Source organism: Lissotriton vulgaris, chromosome 5 (assembly GCF_964263255.1).
Source record: "Lissotriton vulgaris chromosome 5, aLisVul1.2, whole genome shotgun sequence".
Lineage (NCBI taxonomy): Eukaryota > Metazoa > Chordata > Amphibia > Caudata > Salamandridae > Lissotriton > Lissotriton vulgaris.
In genome coordinates this window covers 684,001,043-684,024,669 of record NC_141693.1, presented here as the reverse complement: position 1 = coordinate 684,024,669, position 23,627 = coordinate 684,001,043, and the positions used below count along the sequence as shown (strand labels likewise).

Sequence of the window (23,627 nt, the reverse complement as noted above, 5' to 3'; positions counted from 1 at the left end):
ATGGCTGCCGTGCACGACAAAAGTGTGGCATTGGAAAAAAAGCAAGATGGCGCAGACAATGTTTATCAATATGAATTAATTTATAACAATTATTTTTAACAATATATTTACTCGCAGTGTCAAAATGGCAGTCAACACTTCCTGATTTCCTTCGAATCGAACGTTAACAGACGTCACGATCGGCGTCGTGCAGAGAGTGGGTCTGGTCAAGGCATCTAAAATGGCTGCCGTGCACGACAAAAATGTGGCATTGGAAAAAAAGCAAGATGGCGCAGACAATGTTTATCAATACGGATTAATTTATAACAATTATTTTTAACAATATATTTACTCGCAGTGTCAAAATGGCGGTCAACACTTCCTGATTTCCTTCGAATCGAACGTTAACAGACGTCACGCAGCAAAAAAAAAAAAAAGACACTCACGCGCAGCCGCTGGAAGACAAGTGTCAACATATATGAGCATCCTCAGCCACCCTCAGAAAACATAGGGGTCAGGATACATCTCCCGTACCCCCTTATACCCATTTCTCACATTGTTTTTCCTCCATCTTGTAATTTAATTAAAACGAAATACAAAATGGCGAATTCCCGTTTCGCGTCCCGATTCGCTACCCAGTTCGCGAACCGGAAAGCGCTTCTTCCGCAAAAAATCAATTTTTTTTTATTTGCCCCACGGGACCCTTTAATAACCCCAACATCATTCCTAGGGGGTCAAGAAGGGTCTACCTTGCCCCCTTCCATTAAATTCGCCCTTCGTTTTTCTCCTCTTCTTGTCTCTCGATCCTACCGAGAGACAAGATGGCGGCCGCACCGGACTGTTTAGAATGTTGACAGACGCCGGAGAGCCAATCAGCTTCGCTTCGCAAAGCTCCGTTACGCGAAAAGTACGCGAACTGGAGCGCTATCTGGGACGCTGTCACAGATATATCTGTTTTATTAAAACGTTAATTTCTCAAAATCCACTGGAGCACATATATTGAGACCCAGCAAAGGCACATCGGGCTAACAGTCCCTACAATTTTGCCAAGTTTCGTGTAAATCCATTCAGCCGTTGAATGGGAAAAACGCGTTTTGGGACCCCCCTTTTTTCTCGGCCCCCCCTTGACGAACCCCCCCCCCCAAATATTCAGGGGCTGATCAGAAACAAAATGTGCCATTTTCCTGAAAATTTCAGCTAATTCCGTCCACAAACGCCAAAGTTATTAGACATAGAATTTTTAAAAGTCCCATAGAGAAATAATCCTAACTATATATACCTACTGGCGACCGCCACTAGGTAATATAAATATATATATACACACACATATATATTTTCCCAATCCTGGCTTAGGTTTCAAGAAGAGCAGGCACCGACTCCGTGGATGAAATCAAAGGTTCTTTATTCACCAATACGTGCGATCAGACGCGTTTCGGCGGATGAAACCGCCTTGTTCACTACATCTACATTCAGAAGTCAGCTCGTGTTGCGGTTCCTCCTCGGTGATCAGATATATTTATTTCTTTTTTTTTTATTTCTCTGGAACTACTGAATGGATTTACACCATTTAAAAAAAGAGTGCTTTCTGAACCAAGACTTACCTATTTGCCAAATTTGGTGTAATTCCGTTCAGCAGTTCGGGCTGTAGCCATGTCTAAAATTCCTAGGGAAATGAACATGGGTAAAACCCGTTTTGGGAACCCCTTTTTTCTCAGCCCCCGCTTGATGAATCACTCCGAAACTTTCAGGACAGGAGCTGACCGGAGCGGGACATTCGTTTTGATAATTTTGTGAAGATTTGTTAAATGGTGCTAAAAATATTGGCAAATCGTTCACCCTTTTAAATAAAGAACGACGTCCAGGCCAACAGCTTGGTTCACACAACTGGTGTTTATTCACAGCCCACTCAACGCATTTCGGGAACAACTTCCCTTGCTCAGGCACATTTACTCGTGAGCAAGGGAAGTTGTTCCCGAAACGCGTTGAGTGGGCTGTGAATAAACACCAGTTGTGTGAACCGAGCTGTTGGCCTGGACGTCGTTCTTTATTCAAAATGGTGAACGAGTGTGTTGGAATACTTGGGAGTGGCGATCCCGTCCTGGCCCGCCGCTGCAAGTGGCCATCGACGCTTCATCGCCGACCTTTTCGTTGGATATATATATATATATATATATATATATATATATATATATATATATATATATATATATATATATATATATATATATATATATATTACCTACTGGCGGTCGCCAGTAGGTGTATATAGTTAGGATTTTTTCTCTATGGGATTTTTGAAAATTCTATGTCTAATAACTTTGGCGTTTGTGGACGGAATTGGCTGAAATTTTCAGGAAAATGGAAAGTTTTGTTTCTGAGCAGCCCCTGACAATTTGGGGGGGGGTTTCATCAAGGGGGGGCCGAGAAAAAAGGGGGGTCCCAAAACGCGTTTTTCCCATGTTAATTTCCATAGGGCGGTTGGCCTCACTTTTAGCTCGAACGGCTGAATGGATTTGCACGAAACTTGGCAAAATTGTAGGGACTGTTAGCCCGATGTGCCTTTGCTAGGTCTCAATATATGTGCTCCAGAGAATTTTGAGTAATTTAGGTTCAAAAAAAGATAAATATCTGGGCGGAGCCTAACCACACATCTGATCTGATTGGCTGTCAGCACTTCATCCAAGAAGTGTTGGCAGCCATCTTGGGACCAATATACATGATAGCACCTCATTAAAAAGCATTGTAGTTAATAGAGGGTTTTAGGACTTTAGTTACATTATAAATCATTTGTTGGTGGTACCATACTCGTTTTAGGAATTGTGGTGGGTTCTAAGGTGATTTTACCATGTGAAAAAACCTTCTGCTGTGATATCATGAATATTGTTTGAAAGAAAACTATTATCTCATGATTTTCCCACAGTGGTTTGGAAGAGGATCTATAAGCTAAACTGAAAGCATATTTTCTGTAAATTCACATTATCTTTCTCAGTCATGTGAAAATGAAGTCTGACATTCTTAGTAAAACATGTACATCCAACAAGGACAGAGACTGTCAGTTGATTCCTTTGTGTTCTACTGCAGCCTCCTAGAGTGTTCTAAAGAACCACTAGAGCGCTAACAGTCCTACTTATTACAAAGGTATGGCACACCTGAAGCCATCTTGATTGGAATAAAGTGGTAACTCTTAAAACATTTAATTTAAAAAGAAACAACATGAGGGGGTATATTTTGCCATAGAAAGTATGATTAGTGCTGCAGAATGAAAAATTAGGGCACATTTTGAGTGACTTCTCAAATCCTTTTCTATTTCATTAAAACATTCTGACATGCAGTCTCCCAAAATGGCCACCAGAGACAAAAGAGCCCAAATGTAGCCCAAATATCACCCAGATGTAGCCCAAGTATAGCCCAATGACAGAATGTCCCAGAGTGTTCTAAAGAACAACTAGAGCGCTAACAGTGCTACTTATTACAAAGGTATAGCACACCTGGAGCCATCGTGATGGGAATAAAGTGGTAACTCTTAAAACATTTAATTTAAAAAGGAACAAAATGAGGGGGTATATTATGCAATAGAAGGTATTATTAGTGCTGCAGAAAGAAAAATTAGGGCACATTTTGAGTGACTTTTCAAATCCTCTTCTATTTCATAAAAAAATTCTGACATGCAGTCTCCCAAAATGGCCACCAGAGACAAAAGAGCCCAAATGTAGCCCAAATATCACCCAGATGTAGCCCAAGTATAGCCCAATGACAGAATGTCCCAGAGTGTTCTAAAGAACAACTAGAGCGCTAACAGTCCTACTTATTACAAAGGTATGGCACACCTGAAGCCATCTTGATTGGAATAAAGTGGTAACTCTTAAAACATTTAATTTAAAAAGGAACAAAATGAGGGGGTATATTTTGCCATATGAATTATGATTAGTGCTGTTGAAAGAAAAATTAGGGCACATTTTGAGTGACTTCTCAAACCCTCTTCAATTTCATTAAAAAATTCTGACATACAGTCTCCCAAGATGGCCACCAGAGACAAAAGAGCCTAAATGTAGCCCAAATATCACCCAGATGTACCCCAAGTATAGCCCAATGACAGAATGTCCCAGAGTGTTCTAAAGAACAACTAGAGCGCTAACAGTCTTACTTATGACAAAAGTATGGCACACCAGAAGCCATCTTGATTGGAATGAAGTGGTAAGTCTGAAAACACTCAATTTAAAAAGGAACAACATGAGGGGGTTAATTTTGCCATAGAAAGTATGATTAGTGCTTCAGAAAGAAAAATTAGGGATCATTTTGAGTGACTTCTCAAATCCTCTTCTATTTCATTAAAAAAATTCTGACATGCAGACTGAAACATGCACTTTGAATACCAGCAGCAGACGTCCCTGGTGAGCAGTAGCTTTACTACAGTGATCTAATGTGCAACTAGAGTGCTAACATTCAGAATTTATGGCAAATGTGTGACACATCTGAATGCCTTCTTGATGGAACCAAAGGAAACAAGCATTGAAAATGCAATAGATCTCGCCCTCGTTTAAGTTAAAGCCATTCTGTTTGTAATGAGGTGGCTTTTTAGCTTTGCTTTTATTAGTGTTTTTTCAACTTTCATGTAAATACCATGCATCTGTATGCATATAAGTATATGTATGCATGCATTTATGTTTGTATTTATATAGATATACAGATGATATATGTTTATATATGTATGTATATATATATATTCACTGAAAAAACCATAGGCTATAGACCATATATAGTTAGGAATTAGCATTTACAAAACCTTGAAAATTCACTGAAAAAACCATAGGTTATAGACCATATATAGTTAGGAATTAGCATTTACAAAACCTTGAAAATTCACTGAAAAAAACCAAAGGTTATAGACCATATATAGTTAGGAATTCGCATTTACAAAACCTTATTTTACTCACACAAAACCATTGAAATTCCATATATAGTTAGTTGCACTAACTATATATCGCGCACCCGCAATCCACTGCTGATGATGTCACATATTACATCATTCATGACATGGTCAGTGACATCACTGATGACATCACTGATGACATCTCAAATGACATCACTGATGACATCACTGATGACAACATCCAGTGACTGTATGTTTCTGTAAAGTTAAAATATGTCTTACATATTGAAGAATGAGTGGATGTATAAGTGTCTGGATGAAGGATTTAGTAGGTGCATGACTGACTGTATGAGTGAGTGATTAAATGTGTCTCACTGAGTGCATGGGTTAGTGACTAAACTGTCTTAATTTGTGCATCATTATGTCTGTTGTTCTGTAAACTGTTGCATGTGTTGATAAGTAGCTATATGAGTAACTATATGGGTTATTGATTGGTTGCCCAAGTATTTGTATGGGAGACTGAGTGTGTGTGTGGGTGGCTGGGAGGTGTATGACTCTGTGCATAGATGTGTGAGCAGTTGATTCACTAGATGTATGGTTTCAAAAGTGCATGTGGAAACAGCTGTATGGGCGGTTGACTGTGTGCATGAGTGTATTGGTGAGTGAATGGATATCTCAGTGCTACATGTCAAAGTAAGTACATATGTAAAACACAGTACATGTGCGAGTTGACATATATAAATAACTGTGCATAAGAGCCAGTGAATGTGTGAGTGGCTGTATGGATCATTGTGAACTTGTATCAGGGATTGTATAAGAGAGTAAATATGTGTTAGTATATGTTTGAATAAGTAAAGTTTGTATAACTGTATAGTTGAGGAAATGGAGGTGTGATTGATTCTTTGCATGACTGACTAGGTGTGTGAGTAACTCCATGGATGAGTGACAGTCTGTGAGTGTCTGTTTACACTGATTGTATCTAAGGTTATATTAGAGTCTGAAGAGGTTCATCGTATTATCACATGAATGATATCATCAGTGATGTGATCAGTAATGTCAAATGAGATGTCATCAGTGATGTCATCAGTGATGTCATTTGAGATGTCATCAGTGATGTCATTTGAGATGTCATCAGTGATGTCATCAGTGATGTCACTGACCATGTCATGAATGATGTAATATGTGACATCATCAGCAGTGGATTGCGGGTGCGCGATATATAGTTAGTGCAACTAACTATATATGGAATTTCAATGGTTTTGTGTGAGTAAAATAAGGTTTTGTAAATGCGAATTCCTAACTATATATGGTCTATAACCTATGGTTTTTTCAGTGAATATATATATATATATATATATAAAGAAAAAGTCTCCTCTCGAAGAAAGAAGCGGGAGCCTCAGAGGGGATTAACAAAGCAACACTTTTTATTCTTGAAGAAATGGCGAATGCATTTCGGCCGGATCGGCCTTCGTCAGCGCCTGTAGTGTGTGTAAAAGGAAATCCCAGAAGTCCTGCAGTGAAAATACACCCAACCGCACACCGATAGGTGCAAATTATCAGCTCCGCCCCTCACAGATGAAGTTTTCAGCCGGTCCGGGAAAGTCCGCGGACTACATGACCCAGGATGCAGTAGTTGTTCCCAGGTAGGTGCAATGTCATACATTTTAGATTATCCATACTGTGTGCCTTTTACTTTCACATTTAAACATAGTTAGGGTGTGTTCACATTAAGTTAGCAATAGTCATGGTAGACCTTGATTTGAAAGGCTCCAAAATAAATGATTGCTGTGTTTCTGCTTGCTGTGCATAATATTGTTCTCGTTTCAGGAGCCAAGTATCAACTGTGTACTTGTTAAAACGGTATTTTTATTGTTAAGTTCTTTGTGTAGGCCATCTACATTATCTTTTTATGAACTGGATAGTAAATGCCCGCACCTGTTCATGAGAGTGGTTGATGGAGAAGAATCCTCCCTTGTGCAATATCTATGAAGGTCACAGCGAAGAAACATTTTGCATTGTAGGACTCATGAAAAGAAGACCGGCACCGAAAGCTACATTTATGTTTAGTTTCGATTGGTTCCCTCTCTATGGGAAGCGTCAGAGTGTTCTTCTGGTTGAATTTCATGATTTATTGAGCACTTTTGTGTTAGGAAGTTAGACTTGCCCCTGTATACCCTTAGAGGCAGATATTCCTTTATTTCTGCTCATAGAGTCAAATTCTAGAGCAAGCACATTTCTTTTTTCCCTGATTGATACCTTCCTTTGGTTCTATTCAAGATACTATGTTTGCGGACACCTGCTACATAGGAATTTCCACGACTTTCCCACAACTTTGGTTTAGAATTAGGGAAGTTCTCATCTAGGGAACTGAAGTCTTTATGATTTGCCCAGTCGGTCTTTAAATAACTTGGCTTCCCATTTGCTGTTTGACCTAGCTGGATTCTATTCCTTTGGGCTGTAATCAGGGTTTTTTGAATTTATGACTAAACTGATTGATTCAAGCTTATAACTTTACTAATTTGTTAATAAAGCCTCTATGTTTTGCAAATCTACTAGTCTCTTTAATTACTATGGGCCAAATCTGCTTCACTGTCATTGAGATGTTACTATATTATTGTTGTCAAACCTCATTTCAAGACAAAGATCTACCCTTGGCGTGCAGCTGAAGTCTGAAGATCTGCACCTCAATTTCTAAGATTCAAATACCATTTTTTGCCCTTCATCACCAACTAGCCGAAGCCAATCACAGAATGACTACAGCTCACAGGATCCATCATCAACAGGAAGTGCACAGCATGTTGAAATCTTTCCTTGCAATCTGATTTCGCCCCCCAACAACACCCACCAGACATGAACACACAACTAAAAGTGACATATCCCACAGTGAAAAATCTTGTTGAGTTTCTTCTGAAGCAAAAATGAACACACAATAGCATATAATGGTCTTACCGGAGGGGAGTTCTCATAGATATTTGTGCTGTAAGGTAAGTTGATAAAAATTGGGTCCATGTCTTGCACGTCTGTGATAGTGATTGCCAGGTTGGCTAAAGTAGATAGAGGGCGGCTTTTATCATCGTCCTAAGAAAGATAAACAAAAAATAAAGCTCTGAATATTAATCTTTCTTAACTCAAAGCTGTGTTCTCCAGATGTAATGTTTTTTAGTTCTCCGCATGAGATTAATGTGGAAATAATTAGAATAATCTATCCCATTTGTTGATTTGTAAAAAACTAAATTAATGACTTGAGGCGTCCAAAGTTTGCTGAAGAGTCCACAAACAAATGCTGCCAAATGCCAAGAGTGATGTATGCCATGGCTTCATAATCTAGACTTCATCTCATACATGTTTCTACCACAGCCTTACATTTCTTGTCTCAGGTATCTTTACAAGATTGCTTTTTCTGACAGTTAAATTTTCTCTTCTAACCTCAATCCTTCTCCATTTTCTGCCTTTATCTCTTTGATGGTGAAGATTTGGGGCCTCATTTATGAGGCTGTGCGGCACTTTTACGCCACCGGTGCGTCACTTTTTGTGACGCACCAGTGGTGTAAAAAATGCGCCTTGTTGCGCCATATTTACAAAGTGACGCATCTAGGTAGATGCGTCACTGCGTAAACCCCTGCGCCACATTATACCTGCGCCAGGTATAATGTATGCTAGGGGGGGCGTTTTGACGCAAGAGTCATAGAAGTGACTCAGTGATTTCACTGTACCATTTCTTGGCCGCTAATGCGTTAAAATCTTACGCCTGCCTCATGGCAGGCGTAAGACTGATGCAGGCACTAACAACAAGGGATTTGCCCACGTGAAAGTACACATTGCTGGAGTTGCATCACTTTTTTGACACACTCCAGCAATGCGTCACTTTTGCGCCTACAGATATGTCCGAAATACTGACGTATCTGTAACTCCTTGCGACATGATGCGTCATACTGTAAATATGACGCATCGTTAGGGTCGCAGGGAGAGCGCAGTGAAAAGTGACGCATCGCTGTTTTCACGCAGCAGTGCGTCACTTTTCATAAATGAGGCCCTTAGTGCCTTAATATGAATTTTGCGGTCTGATGGACCAAACCCATGGTAGCATAATAACATAACATGTGTATTTGTAAAGCGCACGTTCACCCAGCGGTTTCTTGGCGCTGAATAACAGATGTTTATTGTTACCCAACTCAATGGTACTCATTTTATCGACCTCAGATGGATGAAAGGCTGAGTGGACCCGCCGGGATTTGAACCTGTGACCATGAGGTCGAACACAGGCCCCTGCAGTGGACGCATTAGTCCACTGAGCCACCAGACCCGGCTAGCAGTGCACTGCCCTTGTTCTGCGTAAGGTGCATCACAATGCTGTAAATGCACCTCCCATATCACGCAAACCCGAAGGATAGGCTCGAGAAGAGGGTTGAGACAGGCAATTTATTTTCATGATCACAATAGCTTTATTTCGATCAAAACGGTTCATAAAAAGCACAAATATATATTCCTTAAAAACAATTATTGCACATTTTGTTCCTACATGTCCATACATTTTGCAATTGCTACTCACTCCCCTCCAATCAAACCAAACAAATGACCCAAATGCTACACAGTAATAATGAGAAGCAACAACTTCTCTTATTCTCACAATGTCTTTCATACATTATTTGTGGGGGAAAATAACAGCGCATGGTTCAAATAAAGTGAAAGTGCAATTAGATTTAAAACATCCACAGTAAAATTCATAGAAAGTTCCTACAAGTATCAGCATAAAACATATTACAAATTCTAAAAAGCCAAAAATTTAAAATATGCGTAAAATATAATCCAAGCAAGTAGAGAATGTTTCGAGTGTAAAGTTGTTATGTGGATAAAGAAGGCAAATACCTTGCCTCACATTCATGCTCATCCTAGCAACTTATTTCAACAAAAGCACGAATGCACATAGACCTCCAGAACTATCCTGCCTGTAGGAAGCTCACCACAATGAAAACCACAATCCTTGTACGATTAGACCGTAGGATTCTGAGGGCGTCAACGTGCCTTCTCATGCTCAATTTCATGCATAAGGTTAATAGTCATTTCGTCCGCTGGAATAAAGAGTGTATCTCTAGAGTCGTGTGAAAACAATAGACAACTATTTCACTCAGTCAATCGTGCATGCTTAGTTCCACCAGAGTGCAGAGAAATAGAGAGACGGGCGTCATTTTATTGAGCAGTCTTCTTTCTCATGCAAGAGAAATAAATTGCCACAATTGCAATACTTATTATAAAGTAAAGTGCGTACAGTAAAAGTAGTATTATGAAATAATACTGTAAAAGCATTGATATGGTTTCTTAGCCATATGATACTTTAAAATGGATAAAATATATACATACATAAAACATTGACTAACAAACTCAACTGGTGCTTCTAAATACGCCTACCCCTGTGTACCTGACCTAAGCCTAATACGTGGGAAGGAGTAAGTAAGTTGCAGTTTTTAAGTTAAGTTAAGTTTAAGTTTTTGCCAAGTATCGGAATCAAGAATTCTCTCTAAGGTTTTAATCAGCTTCATACCTTGGTTATAGAATGAAGGAGGTCTTGTATCTCGCTTCTCAGGACTCGATCTCCCAGCAACCCGCGAGGGTGACTTGGGAACACCGGAGCTGGATTTTCTTGGCTGGAGAAAAAGACAGCGTCTCTCTCAGTGCGTTAAGGGGAAGAAAACAAGTTACTTACCTGTAACTTTGGTTCCCCAGTATTGGTAACTTTCATAGATTCCCATGCTTTGTATCATTCCCCGTCGTCGGAATGGGAGCCTCGGTAAATAGTAAAAAACTATAGTAGTAAGCACAAAGTGAAAAAATAGGCCTAGGCCTCATCTCATTTTGTAGCTTATCCACCTCTTTGTGTAAAAGAGACCAAATTTCTGCAGCAGCCAATCAGAGCAGCCTCACCCCATAGAACCTTCCTGAGAGAAGCTCAGAGCCTCAGATTTTCGTAGCCGTTGTATACAGCTATCCACCAAGATCAGAAGAGTGAGCTTTCCCAGGGGAGGTGGGTGGGCGCATGGGAATCTATGAAAGTTACCAATACTGGGGAACCAAAGTTACAGGTAAGTAACTTGTTTTCTTGCCCCAGTATTGGAACTTTCATAGATTCCCATGCTTTGTATCAGAGTAACTAGCAGTAAAGAAAACATATTTTGTCATACCTGAACCTGAAAATGTGACACATCTCTGTAAAAAACAGCAGAACACATAGGATCATGAAATATGACAATAATGCAGTATACAAAATATGCAAAGGAAGGCGGGATAGAAAGGAAAGCTCACCGACTTATTGGAAAAGATTCCTCAGGACTGCTTGGCCCACTGCTGCATCCTCCTTCACAGAAGAATCCAGACAATAGTGGCGGGTGAAGGTGTGGACACTGCTCCACGTTGCCGCCCTGCAAATGTCCTTGATAGGGACTCCTGCGAATAACGCCGCAGATGAAGCCATGGATCTGGTAGAGTGAGCACGAACTGCTCGCTGCAGAGGTTTCCCAGCCGCCTGGTGACAAAATTGTATAGCACTGGAAATCCAACGGGAAATACAAGCCTTAGAAACAGCACAACCCTTGCGTGGAGCACTGAAGGAAACAAAGAGCTGTGAAGATTTCCTGAACTGCTTCGTTCGCTCCAGATAGAATTTCAGGCATCTGTGAATGTCCAGAGAGTGCAGAGTTCTTTCCGCAGGTGAAGAAGGTTTTGGAAAAAATGGTTTCAAGACCACGGGTTCATTTAGGTGGAATTCCGAAGGAACTTTCGGGATAAATTTAGGATTCGTCCGTAGAATCAGCACATTATTTTTAAACTGGAGAAATGGTTCCTCAATCGTGAAAGCCTGGATCTCGCTTACTCTGCGAGCCGATGTCAGGGCCAAGAGAAGAGCCACTTTCCAGGAAAGAAACTTAAGGTCAGACTTATGCACAGGTTCAAAAGGGGCTTTCATGAGGGATGACAGAACTAGATTCAAGTGCCAGGTCGGAGGAGGTGGCCGGACTGGAGGAAAAACCCTGAATAAACCTTTCAGGAATTGCTTGACAATCCTAGCCGACCATAGGGAAGGCCCTGAAGATGAACGTCTGAATCTAGAGATGGCTGCCAGATGGACCTTTATCGACGATGGAGCCAATCCCGATTTCGCCAGTGAAAGAATGTAAGGCAAGAGCTTGTGTGGAGAAGAAGTATACGGGTGTAAACCTTCCTTCTGGCACCAAACACAGAATCTCTTCCATTTGGCTCGATAGGTCTTGTTGGTACTAGGGGCTCGAGCCTGAGCTAGAATGTCTCTACATTCACTTGAGAGATCTAACCCCTGGAACTCTCTGAACTCAGGAGCCACGCTGTCAATCGCAGGGACTTCAAGTCCGGATGTAGAACCTGACCGTGAGACATTGTTAGCAAAGTTGGAATAGGCTGTAGGAGAACTGGCTGGTCCTGGGAGAGGAGAAGAAGCTCCGAGTACCAAACTTGTCTGGGCCATGCTGGAGCGATCAAAATCATCCTGCACGGTTCCACCTTGAGTTTGCTGACCAACTTCGGAATCAGTGGAATGGGAGGAAAGGCGTAAACAAAGGCGCCTGACCAGGCAATCAAAAGCGCATTCCCCAAGGATTCCCGATGGTGAACCCTGCTTGCGAAGGACAGGCATTTGGCGTTCTGGGGAGTCGCAAACAGGTCGATTGATGGTGTCCCCCATCGAGCAAAGAGTTCCTCCAGAACGGTCTGATCCAGTTCCCACTCGTGAGAGACTGTCCTCTGACGACTCAAAGCGTCCGCCTTGACATTGAGTGTCCCCGCTAGATGTTCCGCTGAGAGGGAGACGTTGTTCTGTATTAACCAATTCCATATCGTTTGGGCTTCCTTGGAGAGGGTGGAGGATCTTGTGCCACCCTGTTTGTTTATGTAGTGCATGGCTGTAGTGTTGTCCGTACAAACCAGCACTGTCCTGTTTTGAATCCTCGGAAGAAAAGCTTGAAGAGCCAAGCGGATCGCGAGAAGTTCCAGGAGGTTGATATGGAACTTGCGTTGCACTGGACTCCAGTGACCGCTGACCTTCAGCTCCTGGAGGACCGCTCCCCATCCTTCCATGGAAGCATCCGTTGTTACAATCAGGGGAGATGGAGGAATGAGGAACGATAAACCCTTGGAAAGATTGTCTTTTTCCAGCCACCAGCCGCCTGCTTTTCTCATTTCTTTGGTAACGACAACCTTGTCGTCGAAGGATCCTGTGACCTGCCGCCACTGTCTGTCCAGTTGCTCTTGTAGTGGACGCATCCTGAGCCTGCAGTGCGGAACTAAAGGAATGCAAGATGAAATTGATCCGAGAAGTGATTTGTACTTGCGAACTGTCATTGTCTTTCGAGATTGGAGAAGACGAGCTGAACACATTAGTTTGGTCTGGCGCTCCTCCGATGGAAGGGCTAAGCAACTGTCCGTGTTCAGGATGGCTCCCAGGAACCTTGTTGACCTGGATGGGTATAAAACCGATTTCTCCCTGTTGAGTCGAAGACCTAGCCGCTCGAACAGATCCTTGCACGTCCGGACTGCACTGGACGCTTCTTGAACAGATGGAGCTTTCAGCAGCCAATCGTCCAGGTATGGAAACACCTGAATAGCTTGTTTTCTGAGAAAAGCTGCCACCGGAGCTAGAACCTTTGTGAAGATCCGTGGGGCGGACCGGAGACCAAATGGCAGTACCTTGAATTGAAAGTGACTCTTGCCCACTGTAAAGCGCAGATATTGCCTGTGAGCTGGATGGATAGGAACGTGGAAGTAGGCGTCCTCCAAATCGAGGGTCGCCATATAATCCCCCGGATTGAGCAGACGAAGGATGTCCTGAAGAGTGACCATCCTGAAGGACAACTTCACAAGATAAGTGTTGAGCTGCCGTAGATCTAAAATCGGACGCCACTTGTTCTTTGTCTTCCGAACCAGGAAGAACCTGGAATAGAACCCTTTCCCCTTCTGCGAAAGGGGTACAGGCTCTACTGCCCCCTTGGTGAAAAGTTGGTGGGCTTCGAGATGAAGGAGCCTGAGATGTTTCGGAAGGAAGGCATCCGGCGCTCTTGTTGGAGGAAGGTCTTGAAACTCCAATGTGTGTCCTTCTCTGACAATCTGGAGGACCCACTGATCCGATGTAATAATCATCCAGTTGTGTAGGCAATGGGAAATCCTGCCCCCCACAGATGTGAATGAGGAACAGGAACAGTGGAAAGAGCCACCTGGCCGCTATTGTTTCCTGGTGTTGTCTCTCCTTTGCTGCCCCTGACGTCCTTTAGGCTGCTGGCGAGAGAAAGAGCCCCTTTGAGTGTATTGTGGCTTATACGACTGGCTGGACTGAGATCCAGAGGAGTAGCGATTTTGATTACCTCCACGATAAGAAGAAAAACCTCTTCCTCTAGCTCCTCTGAAGGGCACCTTACGATACTGCAATGTACCCAAGGACTTAGCTGTATCCGTGTCCTTTTTGATTCCTTGCAGGGCCTCATCGACGTGCTTGCCAAATAGCATCTCACCGTCATATGGTAGATCCAAGATCTTATTCTGCACCTCCTGCCTGAACCATGTGGCCTTTAACCACCCTTGGCGTCGCAGAACCGCCGAGCCAGCTAGTGCCCGGAATGCGGTGGTTGCAATATCCATTGCCACATCAATGACCTCCGAAGAGGCCCGCTCCCCTTCGAGCAAAATCTTCTTCACATCTTCCTTAGACGAATCCTGCAGTTCGTCAACAAATGGGGCAAGATCGCACCACATTTGTCGATCATAGCGTCCCAGAATCGCTAACGCATTGGCTGCCCTAACCAGGAGACTGGCCATAGCTGAAAACCTCTTGCCCACATTGTCTAGGCGCCTGCCCTCCTTATCCGGCGGCGTAGTCATCGGCGCAGAAGGATTCTTGGACTTGCTTTGGGCAGCCTGCGAAATGACCGAATCCGGTTTCGGTTGGCCAAGTAAACATGCTGGACTGCCATCCGGTGCCTTATACTTCTTTTCCAGTCTCGGAAGTACCGGGAGGACTGTAGCCGGATTATGCATAGCCTTCAAGCCCTCAGACCAGACATGCTCGATGATTGGAATGGACCTCACTGACTTCCTGAATGGTTCTTTAAAGTCATACAAAAAGCAATCCGATTGCACTGTGGTCACTGGGAGACCAAATCTTTTGGATGCCCTGTCCATTAAGTTGTGAAACCCTCCAACGTCCGCTGGAGGCGAAGTAATATTATCCGGGTCGGTGTTGTCCGGATCTATAGGGTCAGCAGTATTCCATGGCGCCTGTTGATCTTGATCAGGATCCGCTTGCTGGTCTGCATCTGAAGACGCAGCGTCATCATCATCATCAGTCTCTTGCACCTGTACTACCTCTTGAGGGCGCACTTCCAGCGCAGTGGCACGCTCTCTTGGGGGTAAAGAATGGTCTGCCACAGGACGTAATGTCTGAGGCGGAGGTGTCGTGGGGCGCACTTGTTGGGCTTCCGGAGGTGCCGGGAAACGTTGCTTGTAATCCCGCAACATAAGTTGTAAATCCGCCACTAAAGTGGATGGTATTGCCACCATACCCTCGGGTAACTGACGCATCGGTTGTTGTGGAGGCACGTGCCTGGTAGCAGTACGTTCCTCCTCATAATAATGCTCTGGAGCATAGTGCTGTCGTTCCATCTGCTCCTCCTCAGAGCTAAACTCCTGCACCTTAACCTGGAGGTCAGAAGGGCTATAGGCCTGCCCAAATTCACTGAAAGTCTCTTCCTCAGAGTCATCCTCCAATAGTAGTGTTGGTGGTAGCTTCTGAACCTGGCGAGGAGACGTCATCTCTGGCGTGATCTGTTTCCTTTTCCGCGAAAAAACCTGTTTTCCTGCCATTTCCATCGTCGACGAGGTCGTCGTCGACGAGGCCCTCGTCGACGAGGCCGTCGTCGACGGGAAGGTCTTCTGTGTCAGTGTCGACAGTGGAAGTGTAGACATAGAAACTGTCTTCGTCGACGAGGATAGCGTCGTCGACGAGGTGAAGCTCATCGTCGACGATGGTGGAATCGTCGACGGGACCGTCGACGAGCTCGTCGTCATCAACATGGCAACCGGCGTCGTCGACATCGTCGTCGTCGAAGTCGTTCTCGTCGACGACACCGCCGTCGACGGCAGCTTTGCAGACATTGTCGTCGACGTGGAGGTGGTCACCCTCGTCGACGACGAGCAGGATTCCGGAGCCTTGAAAGCAGTCGACGGTGTAGGCGTCGACGCAGCCGTCGTCGACGAGCCCGTCGACGAGGCAACCTTGGTAGAGCTGTCCTTTTTAACACTCGTAGACGACGTACCTGGGAGTTTAGTCGTCGACGGTTTCTGCTTCTTGTCTGAAGCGACCTCTTGAGTCGGGGTTGAAGGCTTTTTGACCCCACGATCCTTCTCTGAGGAAGGCGAAGAGACTGTAGAAGCCTTTCTCACCTTTTTTGAGGTCAGAAGTTCCTCAGGCTTACCCTGCCTCTCCTTTTCACCTCGGTGAGGAGATTTTTGGGCAGCCGGCCTGTCAGACCTGTCAGAGGTCCCTGGTAAGGCCTTGTGTCGGGACTCGTCTGAAGCAGAAAGGGGGGACCTACCCCTTTTTTGAGACCTTCTGGATGACACCATAGACGAGGAGCCCTCACTGTCCGAAGAGATAATGTCTTTCCGGTCTTTCACCTTCTGAAGCCATGTGAGGAGACGTCCTTCCCTGTCCCTCTGGGTCTTGGCTGAGAAGGATCTGCAAATCGGACAGTCTGTTGGTTTAAGGTCCGGATATAAACAGTAGATACAATCCTCATGTTTGTCCTCGACAAACAACCTCTTCTTAGAGCAGGTGGCACAGGCTCTAAAAAGGGCTTTCCTCTCCGACATGCTGAGAAAAAATCCAAGTAGTTGAAGAAAAAACTGAAGAAAACTGAGCAGAGCTCAATGGAGACTCCCTTGCACAACGTGCGGTAGAAAATCTGAGGCTCTGAGCTTCTCTCAGGAAGGTTCTATGGGGTGAGGCTGCTCTGATTGGCTGCTGCAGAAATTTGGTCTCTTTTACACAAAGAGGTGGATAAGCTACAAAATGAGATGAGGCCTAGGCCTATTTTTTCACTTTGTGCTTACTACTATAGTTTTTTACTATTTACCGAGGCTCCCATTCCGACGACGGGGAATGATACAAAGCATGGGAATCTATGAAAGTTCCAATACTGGGGCAAGGGCGGTTTCCGTCGGCTCTCATAACAGCTGGGCTCCCGACCACCGTGTGTTTGCTTAAGGCAACGTTGGTATATTTATACCTGAAAGGTGCCGGGTTTGACGTAAGGTTGGACATAAGACGTCACTAAGAACTAACAGTTTTTTCTGGACTCTAGGAGTTCTTGTGCAAATCAAAACAAAAGCAGGGGGTTTTCCCGGGCTGCTGGAGGCTTGGTTTGTTTAAAGAATGCGTTGTGCTTTCTAGGAGTCTATGGGAGTAGCCTTGCCGTGTTTTGGGCTGCATGGGCTATTACTAAATATGGATATGATTCTTATGCCTTTATAAGGATATTATTAGTTATAACCACATAAGGGCATGAATCGGAAATATCGAATTAGGGTCCTAGATAGAAATACAACAGGGGCATCCGTAGGACAGGAAAAATAAGCAAGTGTTCTACAGTTTCGTATGGGCCCCTACATGCTGGGCACTCTGTATTTGTACATTTTTCATTATCCCATTTTGCACAGAGTACCCTAGTAGGGAAAGTCTGATATCTAAATTGTAAAAACTATTTTTGAGTCAAGGATGGTATAATCTCATCAATTGTTTCATCAAAATTGGAAAATATTTTAAAATTCATAAAATTAAGAGTTAAAGTGCATTTGCTCTTGCACACAGTGTCAGCACATACTTCTCCTAATATGCCATTTTAGTAGTAGAGGTGAAACCTTCCGAATTAAACCAAAATCCTTCCATCCCAACCCACTAAGCAGAGTTCTTACATGCACAAACTACTGTACATTTTTGGCACTAGTCAAAGCCACTAGGTCTTGAAGAGGTTCTCTATATGCTTCAAGGTCAGGGGATGACCATATCCTATACCATAAAAGCAAAGGCGTAAGTGCAACATTCCAATATAGTTTCCTAAACGCAAGTCAATATAGAGTGGGGTCGGGGCGTACTTTTTGGGAGGGCAGTGATAAAATATTGCAGTTAGTGTGGCTCCACAACTCAGCTCCATATAAAGTAGCTCCCAGAGCCTTTATATTATACATTTCTACACTGGAGCAGCTTTCCTATAGAAAGGTTTGTTAAAAGTAATCAGCAATATTGATATATAAGGGGTCAATGAGCAATCTGATTTGTGAATCTGCATGGACTAGTCCTTAGTTGGAGTTACTGTTATTCCTAAATATTCAAAGCTAGAGAGCTGCTCTATCAGGGCAGTATTGACAGACATCTTACATCTGTACCTCTTGTTACTTTCCGGGTGAAAGACCATGCATTTTGTTTTAGAGCTGTTCCATTCGAACCCCCGTTCATTGTAAACAAAACGAGTTAAAATCAATCAATAACTGTTGGAGGGTTAAGTGATTTGGAGATCATCCGTAAAATACAGAAAAGGCACTCTCCTGACCCCCCACCCGGGGTTTGTCAAAGCCATACCCGTTCAGGTGATTCACCACATCATTTATAAAAAGGGAGACCAGCGTTGTTAGACTCGGCGGTCTCTAGTTGGCAGAGGTATATACTTCTGACAAATAGGGACTCACCTCCTCTAGTCAGGGCAAGGGGATCACACACTTAGATAACCCCTGGTCACCTCCTCGGTAGCTTGGCAAAGCAGGTAGGCTTATCTCAGAGGCAGTGCGTTAAGCATTCATGACCAAAATATACCACATTCCTAATAAATACTCTTGGAAGGAAAAATAATAGTTCAAGCGTAGTTTCTTCTTAGCACAAAGTCTTTAGTAACAAAAGCAACTCTTCTTCTTTAGATCACAGTTCTTGGCAACAATGTAACCCACATGGGAGTCACACGACGTTGAGGCAAAGTTAATCCAAAGGTTCGGCGTCGACCGCGAGGAGCGCTACGTCGAGCCCGGAGTCACACGGACCCCCAACAACACAGTACCTTGGAAAAGTGAAGCATACGATGATCTGCGGCGCCGATCAGGCCTCGGAGTCGGGCGATCTGCAGCGGCGTCGACAGATGTCATGCGGGAGCAGCGCTCACGAGGTGAAGCAGGATACGGCGTCGTCGTCGATGATGCTGTTGCAAGAGTGAGCAGCGCTCACGGCGTTGAGAGGGCTCGGGGTTGAGGCGTCGGCAGCAGCTTTGCTACTAGCGTTGATCGGGCCCAGCGGCCGGCGTCGATGATGCGGGACACGGGAGCTGCACTCACGATGTCGAGCTGGATTCGGCGGCGTCCGTCGGCGTCGAGATTGCTGGATTCTTCAGAGGTGCTGGACTTTCAGGTTCCAGCAACAAGCACTTTTAGCAAACGGTGAAGTCCTTTAGCCCTGTGACTTCAACAGGAGGCTGGCACTCTTCCAGCCCTTGGAGATTTCCTTGGCAAAGTTCGAGAGTACACACTCAGTTCCTCTCTCCTGGTTCCTTGGCAAAAATAAAGAAGTGACTGCAGGATTCCCCCCAGCAAACAGCACTCTGGCAGAAGGGGTAGGCAAGTCCTTGGATCAGCAGGCTTCTTGTCCTTGGCTCAGGGTTCCTTGTCAGAATTGATCTAAAGTCTTGGTTCAGGGGTCCTTCTCTTATACCCCTTTTTGGCTTTGATCCCTTTGTCCATGCAGGGGAACTCCCCCTCATCCCGGGTCTGTTTGTGGGTGTAGCCAGGCAGAGGCACCTGGCCGATTCACGGTGCAGGGCTGGGTCCTCAGACGCCCAGCAGGAGGTGGAGCCAGTATTGTCACTGGTAGGAGCAGAGCTATCCATCGCTCGGCAGGAGGAGGAGCCAGCATTGTATCGGGCAGGGCCGACTATCAAGAGCTACTCTTCCCCTACTCTCAATGCAGATGTACCACTCACCCCACACTGACTCATTCAGAACTCTGGAGCCACCCAGCCCTTGTCACACACACACCAAACCAGCAGAAGCCAGAAATAGTTAGACAAGAAAATAGTCACTTTCTAAAAGTGCTATTTTCAAACCCAGAGTCCAAAAACCATCCACCAAAACGGATGCGTTATCAAACCCCGAGTTCAGGGATACCAAACTCGACATTGCACCATGCTCCCCTAGCCAGCTAGGATCATATCATTAATAATCCCGGCAGCCCATTCTAACTAATGGAGAGCAGGCGACCTTACGATAGTGAAGTACGAATATGGCGGTAGTTCACTATTAGGACATGCCAGCTTCGTCAGGCTTGTCCTACCTTATACTTACAATGCACCCTGCCCTCGGGCCTACCATAGGGGTGACTAATATGAAGTTAAGGGAAGGTTTGGGGGACTGGCAAGTAGACGTACTTGCTCAGTCCGCGTGACAGTACAAGACTGCACGTAGGTCTAGCAATGGCAGACCTGTAGACCTACTTTTACTAGGCCGCTCGTGTGGGTGGCACAACACGTGCTGCAAGCCCACTAGCAGCATTTGTATTTACACGCCCCGGCACTCCTTGTGCACTAGACTAGGGACTGACAGTAAACCAAATAAGCCAAACCTGGAATTCAATCAATACAGTAATTTAAAATAGGGAGCACTTGCACCGCTGCACTGATCAGCAGTGGCACAGTGCCCAGAGCGATATACCAGCAAAAACATCGTAACCAGAGGAGGCAAACAGAAATAAAATGGTGGAGAGACTCAGGCCAATGATGTCAGGTCTAACACATGTCCCCTCCAGCTCAAATGTGGGGAGAACTACCCTTGACTAAGGCGGAAAAATCGGGACAGACCATCAGCATTGGTGTGATCTGTACCAGGGCGGTGTTCCACCGTAAAGTCCGTCCCCTGTAGGGAAATTGACCACCTCAACAGTTTTGGATTCTCACCCCTCATGTGCATCAACCATCTGAGGGGCCTGTGGTCTGTCTGAACCCGGAAGTGAGTGCCCAAACAGGTAGGGTCTTAGCTTCTTCAGCGCCCAGACCACAGCAAATGCTTCTCGCTCTATCGCACTCCACCTCTGTTCCCTGGGAAGTAACCTCCTACTGATGAAGGCTACGGGTAAGTCTCAGCCCTCTTCATTCACCTGAGCTAGAACAGCCCCCACGCCATGCTCTGAAGCGTTCGTCTGGACAACAAATTCCTTAGAATAGTCGGGTGCCTGGAGTATGGGTGCCATACACATGGCAGTTTTCAGGGTGTCAAAGGCTGTTTGACAGGCGTCAGTCCAAATAACATTTCGCGGCTGCTTCCTGGAAGTTAGCGAAGTCAAGGGGTGCACAATGTTACCATAATCCTTGACCAACCTCCTGTAGTAACCCGTGAGTCCTAAGAAGGCTCTCACCTGCATTTGGGTTTTGGGCGGTGCCCAAGCCAGGATGGTATCGATCTTGGGTTGCAAGGGGGCCACCTTGCCACTTCCTACTTGGTGCCCCAAGTACACCACTGAACCCTGCCCATTCTGGCACTTACTGGCTTTGATTCTGAGGCCTGCTCTGCGCAGGGTCAACAACACTTCCTGGAGGTGGCGCAAGTGATCCTCCCAGCTGGCGCTGAACACTGCGATGTCGTCCAGGTAGGCGGCACTGAAATCCTCCAGTCCAGCCAAGACCTGGTTGACCAACCTCTGGAAGGTGGCAGGGGCATTCTTCATCCCAAAGGGTATAACCCGGAACTGGTAGAGCCCATCTGGTGTGGAGAATGTGGACCTCTCCTTTGCCCCATCAGTCAAGGCGATCTGCCAGTACCCAGACGTCAGATCAAACGTACTAAGGTACCGGGCAGCCCCCAACCGATCTACGAGCTCATCAGCTCTGGGGATGGGATGCGCGTCAGTCTTGGTGCCTGAATTGAGTCCTCGGTAATCCACGCAGAACCGAAGTTCGGGTGAAGCACCAGGCGCCGCAGCCTTCGGGACCAAGACCACTGGGCCCAAGGACTGCTAGAGGACTCAACCACCCCTAAGGCAAACATTTTGGAGACCTCATCCTTAATGTATGCTCTGACCTTGTCAGTCACCCTGTAAGCCTTGTGCTACACAGGAGGGCTGTCCCCGGTGTCCACGTCATGGACACACCAGTGAGTGACACCAGGAATCAAGGAGAACAGATCAGGGAATTGTCCCAACAGTTGGCGACAATCTTGCTGCTGCTCAAGGGTCAGTGTGTCAGAGAGGACAACACCATCCACTGACCCGTCTTGCTCTTTTACGTACAGGAGATCAGGAAGTGGCTCGCTCTCCTCCTCCATTCCAGCATCTGTAGCTAGGAGCATGCCCACTTCGGACATTTCTAAGTGGGGCTTTAACCGGTTGACATGCAGGACCCTCAAGGGGTTCCTGGGAATTTCAAGTCCACCAAATAGGTGACATCGCTCTTCTTCTCCACAACCTTAAACGGTCCAGTCCACCTGTCCTTGAGCGCACAAGGTTCCACAGGGGACATGACCCAAACCTCTTGACCAGGCTGAATTTCGACCAGAGTGACATTCCGGTCGTACCACCACTTCATCTCTTCCTGGCTGGCCTCTAGATTTGTCTGAGCAAGATCTCCGAAGCGCCAAGTCTGGTTCCTAAAGGCAGCATGTAACTGTATACATCCTGGGGAGGTTTCCTGGGAGATTGCTCCCAGCCTTCTTTGACCAGACTCAAAGGTCCTCTTACCGGGTGACCATACAAAAGCTCAAAGGGGCTGAACCCTAGAGACTTCTGCGGCACCTCTCAGTAAGCAAACAGCAGGCATGGCAAGAGGACGTCCCATTTACGCCTCATTGGTTCTTCAAGACCCATGATCATGCCTTTAAGGGTGCGGTTGATTCTCTCAACCAGCCCATTACCTTGAGGGTGGTAAGGAGTGGTGAACTTGTAGGTTACCCCACACTCCTTCCACAGAGACTTCATATAATTAGAAATGAAGTTGGTGCCCCAATCTGACACCACCTCTCTGGGGAACCCCATGCGGGAGAAAACACCCATCAGCGCCTGTCCCATCGCGGGGGCCGTCACTGTTCGGAGAGGGATGGCTTCCGGGTACCGTGTGGCATGGTCCACCAAGACCAGGATGAACCTGTTGCCCAGGGCTGTCTTGGGATCCAGGGGCCCAACAATGTCAATCCCCACCCGGTCAAAGGGGGTACTGACGACTGGAAAAGGTTGGAGGGGAGCCTTCTGCTTCCTTCCACTTTTCCCACTTGTCTGGCAGGTTTTACAACGGATGTCTACATCCCTTCTCATCTGAGGCCAATAAAAATGGGTGACAAGCCTGTCATACGTCTTTTCCTGCCCCAGATGTCCAGCTAACGGAACGTCATGAGCTAAACCCAGTAGGAAGGCTCGAAAGCGCTGGGGTACCACCAACACACGGGCTGACCCAGGCTCAGCAGCCTTAGGCTCGCTATACAGGAGGTCGTTCTCCCAGTAGACAAAATGCAATCCTGACTGATCACCTGCGGACTGGGCTGAGGCCTGCTGCCTCATACCCACAAGAGAAGGGCATACTTTCTGTTCTGCACAAAATTCTTCCCTGGAGGGACCACCATCCTGCTGCCAGTAGGTCAGCTCGGGCAGGTCTCCCAGTTCAGTAACTTGTTCCCCTGTGGGCTCCAGGGCATGCCCCTCGGGGTCTACCTCCTCCTGGACTACGGGAACGGTGGGGGGCGGTTTCCCACG

General features: G+C 45.6%; 1 protein-coding gene across 1 annotated transcript in view; it reads right to left on the bottom strand.

Annotated features, from left to right (window-relative positions):
• Positions 1-23,627, bottom strand: part of CDH23 (cadherin related 23) — a 2,828,172-nt gene that overhangs the window by 2,244,214 nt on the left and 560,331 nt on the right. The window contains exon 7 of the mRNA XM_086919477.1: positions 7,799-7,927. Coding sequence (XP_086775603.1) covers positions 7,799-7,927 — 129 coding nt within the window. The remainder of the gene's footprint in view (positions 1-7,798; positions 7,928-23,627) is intronic.